Raw genomic sequence first — 10,101 nt, 5'->3', positions numbered from 1 at the left:
CTGTTTACATTTCCTTTTCCTTTTAATATATTTATATATTTTTATTTTTATTTATTTCACGGTAGCTGATATGGAAGTCCCAAATCTCATTGTTTCCGTTGCAGAATATAATGACAATAAAGGCTTTTTGACTTTTGACTTTGACTTTTGAGATAGTCCATCACGAACCACACTCCATACCAGTAAGTGTCGGTAATGCTACTAAATAAATAAAACAAAGAAGAAGAAGAAGAAATGGGTCCAGTCTGCCGCAAAACACAAAAGAAGAAGAAGAACGAGACGGAGAAGAAGATGCGACTGAATTTATGAATGTAGCCTGACTTGCTAAACGCCGAGATTCCTAAACGTCGTTTTTAAAAATATTTTTTACTTTTGGGGGTGATTTAATATTAAGTGGTCTTCGCGAGGACATCGCTCTCACGTGAATGATTTGACCGCAGTCATATTTATTACCATAGTTTTTTGTACATAATGTCATTAGCCTTTTATTATCAAACTGAAGGACTCTTAGCTACCGCGAAGCTAAGGCAGCTAACAGCAAATGTCTGACCAGTGTTTACTACGTTTAGACTTTAAATAATAAGAGCTTATGGACGAGTCCAAACCCAGCCTTTGGACACGGTGCCTCTTATCAAGCCACGAGTCACAGCTACGGTTTACATGTCCTGTTACTGCGGATTTTTTTGAGCAGATGCTAATGATCTGCTTCCATCTTCAGCAGTCGCTGGACTCAGGTGAAATAACTGAAATCATGTTCTACTAAAACCAGGTCAAGAGATAACGTCTGAGATGATGAAGGTTGAAGAGGAAGACCCTGGAGGGCTCATACCTGCAGCATCCCTATCCGAACTGGAGCAGACACAAGACAGCAAAGATCCCAGTAAGAGACACACAGTTGGTTCCAAGAGAAGAAGTGGACTGATTATGAAAGGAAAATTAAATTCAGTTTATTTAGCTCCAATTCACAACCCATGTCATCTCAAGGCACTTTACAGTACACCAAATCATACAGAAGAGGAGCCTGATAACTAAAAGATCTGCCTCCCATTCTACTTTTAGAAATTCTAGGAACCATTAGTAAACCTACAGATTGAGAGCGAAGTGCTATAAACATAAGGAACAATCAGATCTCTGATATCAGATGGAGCTTGGCCTTTTAAGGCTTTATATGTGAGAAGGAGGATTTTAAATTCTATTCTGGATTTAAGAGGAAGCCAATGAAGAGAACCTAAGATATCAGAAATATATCTTTTTATTTTTCATCAGAACTCAGCTGAAGGCTTTTAACTACAGTTTGTGGACTTCCTGATAGTAAAGAATTACAGTAGTCCTGCCTTGAATTAGTAAATGCATGGACTAGTGTCAAACTAAAACTTTTGCACTTTAAAAGTTCTGGATAGAGAATATCGACAGAAAAAAAAAATTCTTTTTTTTTATCTTAAATGCAATATATATATATATATATATATATATATATATATATTTTTTGCTATTATGTTAGGATTACTGCTCTAATTGGGTTGCTCTGTCAGCTAAGGGCATGTTGTAGACCAGTGGTTCCCAAATTTTTAGGGGCACACCCCCTACTGCAGCGGTGGGCAATTCCAGTTCCTGCGGGCCGCTATCCTGCAACTTTTAGATGTGTCTTTGGTTCAGCACACCTGAATCAAATAATTAGATGATTGAGAGAACTCTGGAGGAACTGACTGCATACTAAGGAGGTAACAGAGCCATTTAATTCAGGTGTTTTGGAGCAAGGATGGATCTAAAAGTTGCAGGATTCCGGCCCCCAGGAACTGGAATTGCCCACCCCTGCCCTACTGTGTCTCAACCAGCTTGATGCATACATCAAAGGAATCAACTAATTTATACCTAATTAAATCAAAGCAACAAGGCTCACAGAGCAAAATAGGATCTTAAAGATATAACTGAAGGATCAGCCAGTGGTCAAATTGGGAAATGTTCCAATAAACTAAATGGATTTGATGTGTTTATGTCATATTTAGCTAATTAATAATGTCTGTGTGTTTGTGTTATTACCAGTAGATCATATGTTGGTGATCAAAGTGATTCCTGATGACTGGAGCCCCAGTTCAGACCAGCAGGACCCAGAGCCCCCCCACATAAAAGAGGAAGAGGAGGAACTGTGGATCAGTCAGGAAGAAGAGCAGCTAAATTTGAAGAGGAATGATGACAAAAAACAAGAACTTTCAGAGTTTCACCAAACCAAAGGTGAAAACATCAGAGAGACAGAAGCTCCAGTCAGCAGCTCAGCCGATCAGCTTAAAACAGAATCCAGTGGAGATGACTTTGGAGGAGCAGAGAGAGACAGCAGCACAGATCCAGGATGGTGCTACCGACATACCAAGACGGACAGAAGAGGTCAAACATCTACACAGTTTTCCCAACTCATCGCTCAGAGTAGATTACAGAGTGGAGAGAATCCGTTTAGTTTCAATGTTTGTGGGAAAAAATTCAAACATGCGAGTAAAGTTAAGCTCTGCATGAATAGCCACATTGAAAATAACTGTGAACTTTGTGGTAAAGGATTCAAAGCAAAGCGCTTTCTTGAAACACATATGAGACTCCACACAGGAGAGAGACCTTTTTCCTGCAGTGACTGTGGTAGAAGGTTCCATGCCAAGACAGTTCTTAAACGTCACATGGAAGTCCACTCAGGAGAAAAACCTTTTTCCTGTGATGTTTGTGGTTCAAGATTTAAAAGGAAGGAAACTCTTAAGAAGCACATGTGGATCCACACCAGAGAGAGACATTTTGTGTGTAGTGTTTGTGGTAAAGAGTTTTCTTATCCACACAATCTAAGGATTCACATGTGTGTTCACACGGGAGAGAAGCTGTTCATCTGTAGTGTTTGTAGTAAAGGATTTTGTGAACAAGAAACTCTGAAGAGACACATGCGCATTCACACAGGAGAGAAACCGTTTGTTTGTAGTTTTTGCTGTAAAGGGTTTTCACAACAAATTCATCTGAAGAGACACATGCATGTTCACACGGGGGGGAAGCGCTTTATCTGTGGGGTTTGCTGTAAAGAGTTCTCTCAGCGGCATCATCTCAAAAATCACATGGAGGTTCACACGGCTTCATTTAGCTGTAGTAATTGTAGTAAACGTTTTGTGAAAGAAATCCAGTTACAGCGACATGTTAGAGTCCACTCAGCAGAGAGGCCATTTGGCTGCGCTGTCTGTAAATGCAGATTTAGCCAGAAGGCTCAACTAGAGAATCACATGAGAGTCCATTCAGGTGAGAAACCATTTGTCTGTGCTGTGTGCAGTAAAGCATTTTCACAGCAAGGAAATCTAAAGAGACACATGGTTGTTCACAAGAACTGCAATTAATGATTTTTGATGGTTGAAAATTATGAAGTAATATTTTTCCGCAGCCCTCTAACCTGGTAAGGCATGTTGATAAGGTGAAGCATTCAGGTTTAGTTCTACTTAATATCAATCTGGATATGCTGATTGGCCGAAAGCGACACCTAGTGCCCGCCTACCAGGGTTTGGTCTTAGCCAATCATGGTAACAAATGAAATGGCAGCAGACACCATCACAAACCAGAAGAACCTACACTTTTACACTCTTGGTGTTCGTCTTACAAAGATGAAACAGTAGATTCTTACAAACCAGGAGTGATAGAAGCAGCTATCTACAAGTTCTCTTGGGCTGCCATGTTTGTTTTGGTTCGGCTGTGGGCTATGCAGTTCTTGTTTTCAACACAGCTATATATCCTGCCTTTAATCATCATTCTGTAATGTGAATGGCCGAACCGTTTTTGGATTTTCTAGAATGGTTTAAGCTGGAGCGGGACATAGAAAATAGAAAATCCCTTTATTGTCCCACAATGGGGAAATTATGGTGTTTCAGCAGCGAAAGCATTACAGTAAAAGTGGTCACACAAATGTGGATGTTAAAAAAGTGTATAAAAATAACAGAATAAGTGGCAGGCTTTAAAAACAACAATAAAATAAAATAAAAAATACAAATAAAATACTGTACTGTATAGTGTTTTTATAATATAAATATTGTGCATTCATTTGAAGAATAAATAATACATGTTTAAATACTGTGAAAATTCAGCTTGCAGCTAAAGTTAGCAACTGTTTTGCAAACTTGAATGCCCTTTATACGTCTCTGCATTGACTACCAATGTCTTTCTGCTCATTCGCCATTTGCTCTGCTTCTGAACCCCCCCACCCCGCTAAATTCTTAAAACTCTTCCCCACACTAAGACTAAAATTCCAAATCCTTCGTAACTGCTCCGTCCCGCCTCCATGAAGCATCGCCTACAGCTTCAGCGATTTCTCCCATCTTGCTCCGCTCCGAGTTCTTTGGAGCTTAAGGACAGCATGCATGATTTATTTATTTATTTTTTTATAATTATTATTTTATACAAAGGAACACAATACAAGATAATGAACCCTTAATTTGAAATTAAATTATTCAAACTTACCATGTTCATCCAGCACACAGGCAATTTCTGCCCAAACCTTTTCCGTTCCTGTGTCTTTAACAAGGATGCCTTGGATCATACCAGATTGTTTTGTTCTTCTCATCAAAATCTACGTGGTCTTCTAGGGCTGAACCAATTGGATTAATTGTGATTAATCGATTATTTAAATAGTCGTTAACTAATTTCGTAATCAATTCATCGTTGACTGGATTATAGAGATTAAAATAGGACTTCAGCTGACAGTGACCCACTCAGAGTAGTAATTATATGAACATTTTAAAAAATAAGATAAAAAAAAAAAAATCTTTTTCATTTACCAATATGCTCTATCCAGAAGTCAAAAAGTAAAGGTTTAGTTTCACCTGGTTTAAATTTGTAAAAAATTTTCTTTAAGGTACTTTTTACTATCCGATTATTAATGGATTAATTGAATGATTAATGGATAAGCAAAATAATTGTTGCGCTCTGCGACAAGAAGTTGCTCTTGAGGCATTATTGAAAGCTGATGTGACTGGATGTGACATTTTTTAGACTTTCAGAATATAAAATATTTAAATTGAGCTTAAAATTCTGCTTCAGTTTTCTTTCAGAATTAAAATCTTTTTTATTTTTGGGGGATATATGAAAATGGTGTTTTAATTTATAGTTGCCAATCTGTCATTACTTTATCGTACAAAGCAGATAGTCCCAGAGTTCTCTTTCCTTTTTAATACAGTTGCAATTGTGGATCTTGACCTGTCTGGATTCCAGCAAAACGGAGCAAAAAAAAAAAGGTGAATGTGGAAATGATCTCATTGATTATCATGTGCAAATGCTACGCCGGACGTATGGGAGCGTAGAATACGAAGGATGTGGAATTTCAGGGATATCCTGCAACTCTTAAGTCTCTTGGCACAGACCACTTTGTTTGCATTTTTTTTTTTATTTGTCTGGAGAGGCTCTGGGTTACATTTTCACATGGGGTGAATAGTACCAAAATTAAAATTACCCTGTGAAGGAGGATTTTTCTGCTTTGATCAGATGTAAATCTAACTGTTAAGCAGCGAAAGGCAATTTTAAATGTATTTAGATTGAATGTGGCAGTAGTAACTTAAAATCTGTTTTTCCTTCAATCAGAGTTGTACATTGGTGTAATTTACTGTGTATATGTAAATTTTATTTGCATTTCTCAAAATGTAACTCAACAATCTGCACTTAGCATATGCAGTACTAAAACAACTAATTAGCAACCCTTCTAAACTTATCAAATTAATTTTCCAGAAGATGGACTGATGTTTTGCTCTAAATAAAAAAAAGTGATACTTGTAACATTTTTGCAGCAGTTTTAAACATCTATTTATTCACTTCACTCTTTGTATTTATTAGCAGTACCTATAATAAATGTGTCTAATTTTATATATTTGCATTTTCTGTTGCTCTGGCTGCATTATCTAATGCTAATGCTGAGGCAGACTGATTTTTGATTAAGGAGAAGTATTGTGCTGCTGTGAGCCATTTTTCATGCACCTTTTTTATTTAAATTAGCCACAGAAAACCAGCAAAACGGAAGCGGTTTCCTCTCTGTATTTTTTCCTTTTAAAGAAAAAGGTTTTAAGATTGTATTTATCCCATTTGTTTTTGTGTGCTTTTAATAAAGGATGTACGGTTTGTCTTTTGATTTAATTGGAATCATTAAGATGATAAATCTTACATGGCCCTTGTCGTTATTTTGGAATGAAGTTGATTCCTCACTGTAATATAAAAGAAACAATAAAACAGAAGTTTAAAATGATTTTTGTTTCTGTGTGGATGGATTACTTTTATCTTGTCTATTTCAGTTAAATGTCATACAATCTGGATGAATATATATTGATTATCTGGTGAATAAAATCTCAACTTTAATGCATGCAGGCACAAATGAGTCTAAATGTTTCTCTTATTCAACTTATTCTCACAATAAGGCTAAAGCTCATAAGTGATCAGGCGTTCACATTTGCCTAAAGTTAAGGAATGTCTTCTATCTACATGATGGGTAGGCACCCTCACTTTCTAATTTACAGCATATTTTTCATAGCTCACACTTTTCCATCCTAGTTCCATTTTTCCATCAATGATTAGCCAATAGATATTTGTCAGAGCAGTGGTTGATCTAAAATGAAAGTAAGCTCTGAAAAACAAGTAGTAATATTCCAGAATTATAGTTCATATTCATTTTTAAAGACATGGGGATAGCATCAAAATATGCACTGATGGTTCTAATGAGCAGGCAGGCAGCACAGGAGCAGTAGTAAACATCCTGCACTATAAAAATAAGAAAATCAGATTTGTGCACTCTGTGCTGTTTAAAGTGGGGGCTGTTGAATTAGCTCAATTGGTTGCTTCATAATGATGTTAGAAACACAGACAGAGCTGTCATTAAATCTGACAGTGTGTTTTAATTAGTATAAATTAGCCAAATATTTTAGAAGGTATTTAAAATGTATTCAATTGTTTTTATCCAACCCTATAAAAATCATTTTGTGCACAAATTATTGTCTAAAAATGCATAAAGATTAAAGTCTTATTTTGGTTTTAATTTTTCCTTGTAAACCAAAGGTCTCAAAGGATTTCCAGGACCTGCCTTCCATGTCCAGTTTTATACACCCAATAGCAGCTGTTTTTCTCCTGAACTTAACTTTTTTATTTTTCAGATCATTTAATAAATTAAAATATCATTAAAAAGTTATTTTATTACATAAAAAATATACAGACTGATTTTTAACCCTTTATTTCAATCAGTTAAGATTTTTCACTAAAGCATTTGAAAACATTTCAGGTTTCATTACATCTCACTAGGAGAGCTTCCACTGTTCTGGGATACAACAAACTAACATCATTGTTAGACAATGTCTCCCATCCTGGATGCTGTTGCTGAACAATATTTATTTTATTTGTGAAGAATAAAATCCCAACTGTGTACAGATGTACAGATAATTCACATGCAAAATTTATTGGGGGGAAAAAAAGTTAACTTTGGGTTTATAAGAGAGCATGACATTTTTACTCCAAGCACTCAGATGTAATCATTAGCTTCCACCAGGAAGAAGGGGATATTAGACATCCTGTAGGCCAACGGGAGGGAAGCTCACATTGCCACTGCTCAGCTGCATCTGGGAATGTCTGACCATTGTCTTGCTTACGCCACAGTTCCAACCGCATATCCAGAGACAGTCCATGGTGGATTCAAACACACACTCTGTGACCATCCACCCTTTTTATGAATTGTCGCAGCATGAAAAGGCTTCCCCTCTACCACTACAAACAACTAATTTATCTTGCGTGCAAACCCATGTGTCTCTTTAAACTAACTGAATGTGAAAATGCTTGACTACAAATATCACAAACAAATGGTTTCTCTCCTGTGTGAACACGCGAGTGACTTTTTAGAGCATCTCGTCGAGAAAATCCTCGATGACAAACATCACAAGTATATGGTTTCTCTCCCGTATGAACATGCATGTGATTCTGCAGGTTTCTTTTTTGTAAAAATCCTTGACAACAAACACCACAAGTAAACGGTTTCTCTCCTGTGTGACCATGCATGTGACTTTTCAGAGCCTCTTGTCGTGAAAATGCTTGACTACAAATATCACAAATGAATGGTTTCTCTCCTGTATGAACACGCGAGTGAATTTTTAGAGTATCTCTTCGAGAAAATCTTTTATGACAAACATCACAAGTAAATGCTTTCTCTCCTGTATGAACACGCATGTGACTCTGCAGATTTCTTTTTTGTAAAAATCCTAGATAACAGACACCACAGCTAAATGGTTTCTCTCCTGTGTGAGTGTGCATGTGACTTTTTAGAAGATATTGTTGGGAAAATCCTTGACTACAAACAACACAAATAAACGTTTTTTCTCCAGTATGAACACGCATGTGCCTCTTTAGATTCTCTGCTTGACTAAATCCTTTACTGCACACTCCACAAGCAAACGGTTTCTCTCCTGTATGAACATACATGTGTCTTTTTAGATTCTTTTGTCGTGGAAATGTTTTACCACAAACCCGACAAATAAAAGGCTTTTCTCCTGTGTGAATATACATGTGACTCTTAAAGCTATTAGAATGGACAAAACTTTTACCACATAAACCACAAATAAATGATTTCACTCCTGTGTGAGTATACATGTGAGACTTTAGATTTCCTTGTCGTAAAAACGTCTTACCACAAACACTACAGCCAAATGGTTTCTCTGTGCTGTGGATCTGTTTGTGTTTTTTAAGGACTTCTTTTAACCAAAATCTTGAGCCACAAAGATCACAAGAATAAGGTTTTTCTTCTAAATGGAGCTTTGTGTGTGTTCTAAGACTTCCCTTTGTACTAAACCTTCTAAAACAAACATTGCATGAAAATGGTCTCTCCCCAGTATGGACTCTCATATGTGTCTGAAGAGAACGCTTTTCTATATATCCTTTACCACAAAGATCACACTTATGTTTTCGCATTCCAGTATGAATTATCATGTGTAACTTAACAGAACGCTTATGTTTAAATATTTTGCCACAAGTACTACACCTGAATAGTTTCTCACCACCCTGGACTACAATCTGGGTTCCAGATTTGAAACATAGTTTTTTACACCTTTTTTGAACTCCCATTTTACTTTGTTGGGAAGGACATGCTGGATCTGGGTCTATGTGCACTTCTGGTTCTGGTTCTGTGCCGTTCTCTCCAATAGGTTGAGCTGAACTACAAGTTAGAACTTCTGTCCTTCTGTTTTCTTTAGGAACACCTTGATGAAGCTCTGTTGACTGAGGTTTCCCTTCATTTTCTACTTTTACAGGAAGCTGCTCTTCCTCCCAACTGATCTGCTGTTCCTCCTCTTCCTTCTTTACGTGCGAGTGTTCTTGATCCTGTTGGTCCAAACTGGGGCTCCAGTCAGGGGTAGAGTCTTCTTCAGTCACAAACTTCTGATGGACTGCAGATAATGAATTACACACAGACAGTGAATATGAATATGACAGTGAGTGATGCTACGCATAAGGCTTCATTCCTGTATGTATCATTCCTGTATGTATAAGAACTGGATCAGTTAGTTAGTGGTTTGTGTCACTTACTGAAATCTTTGCTGTCTTGGTTCTGATCCATTTCTGCTCTGGATGCTGCAGGTATGGGAGACTCCAAGCTGACCCCTTCAGGGTTTTCCATCTTAATTTTCATCACTTCAGACATCCTGGCTCCATTTATGATTCTCCTTTTTACAATTATTGCCTGTATACTGTATCTCCTTATTTCTTCTCCCTTAAACTGGAATCAGACACAAATTAACCTGATTAAATCAAGTGTTTTATCAGAGAATGTAAGCTGCAGCAGAGGTGAAGCGATGCTGCATAGGGGAGAGTCTGATACCTTCCTCAGCTCTGTGTCTCTCAGGCTGTCTCCACTGTCGTTGTTCACAGGTAAACAAGGCTTTAGGGGGAGGGGTCCATAGACAACACCGTCCTCTTCAGAGGAGAGATAATAGACCATTCACTAAACCACGAACTTTAAAATCTAGACGTAAGAAACTCTGATTAGGTCTCTGCTTTAGCTGCTGACATTTGCTTTAGCTCCACGGTAGCTAACAGTGCATTCCACTGCAAACCGGTTAGCTATAGTCACAGAGGCTCAAA

General features: G+C 37.4%; 2 protein-coding genes across 4 annotated transcripts in view; one reads left to right on the top strand and one right to left on the bottom strand.

Annotated features, from left to right (window-relative positions):
* The first annotated feature begins 281 nt into the window (after positions 1-281).
* Positions 282-3,997, top strand: LOC107089528 (zinc finger protein OZF-like). 2 transcript variants are annotated; one of them, XM_015382372.1, is made up of 2 exons: positions 282-880; positions 2,047-3,997. In XM_015382372.1, exons 1-2 carry the CDS (start codon positions 790-792, stop codon positions 3,354-3,356), a joined length of 1,401 nt encoding a protein of 466 aa, XP_015237858.1. In that variant the 5' UTR covers positions 282-789; the 3' UTR covers positions 3,357-3,997. The 2 variants fall into 2 exon arrangements, with proteins under 2 accessions (XP_015237858.1, XP_015237857.1); XM_015382371.1 differs by having other exon boundaries at positions 2,044-3,995.
* Positions 3,998-7,523: 3,526 nt separating this feature from the next.
* LOC107089524 (gastrula zinc finger protein XlCGF57.1-like) overlaps positions 7,524-10,101 on the bottom strand; it is a 13,271-nt gene continuing 10,693 nt past the window's right edge. The window contains exons 1-3 of one of the 2 annotated variants that reach the window (XM_015382365.1): positions 9,839-10,034; positions 9,547-9,736; positions 7,524-9,407 (exon numbers count right to left, since the gene is read on the bottom strand). In XM_015382365.1, the coding sequence (XP_015237851.1) occupies positions 7,756-9,407; positions 9,547-9,736; positions 9,839-9,958 (1,962 nt within the window). In that variant the 5' untranslated portion in view covers positions 9,959-10,034 and the 3' untranslated portion in view covers positions 7,524-7,755. Of the gene's footprint in view, positions 9,408-9,546; positions 9,737-9,838; positions 10,035-10,101 lie in introns of those variants that run through there. The other variant, XM_015382367.1, reaches the window with a different exon arrangement.

This window comes from Cyprinodon variegatus, unplaced genomic scaffold, assembly GCF_000732505.1.
Source record: "Cyprinodon variegatus isolate N-32 unplaced genomic scaffold, C_variegatus-1.0 Scaffold256, whole genome shotgun sequence".
Classification (NCBI taxonomy): domain Eukaryota; kingdom Metazoa; phylum Chordata; class Actinopteri; order Cyprinodontiformes; family Cyprinodontidae; genus Cyprinodon; species Cyprinodon variegatus.
This window is presented reverse-complemented; position numbering and strand designations above follow the sequence as displayed.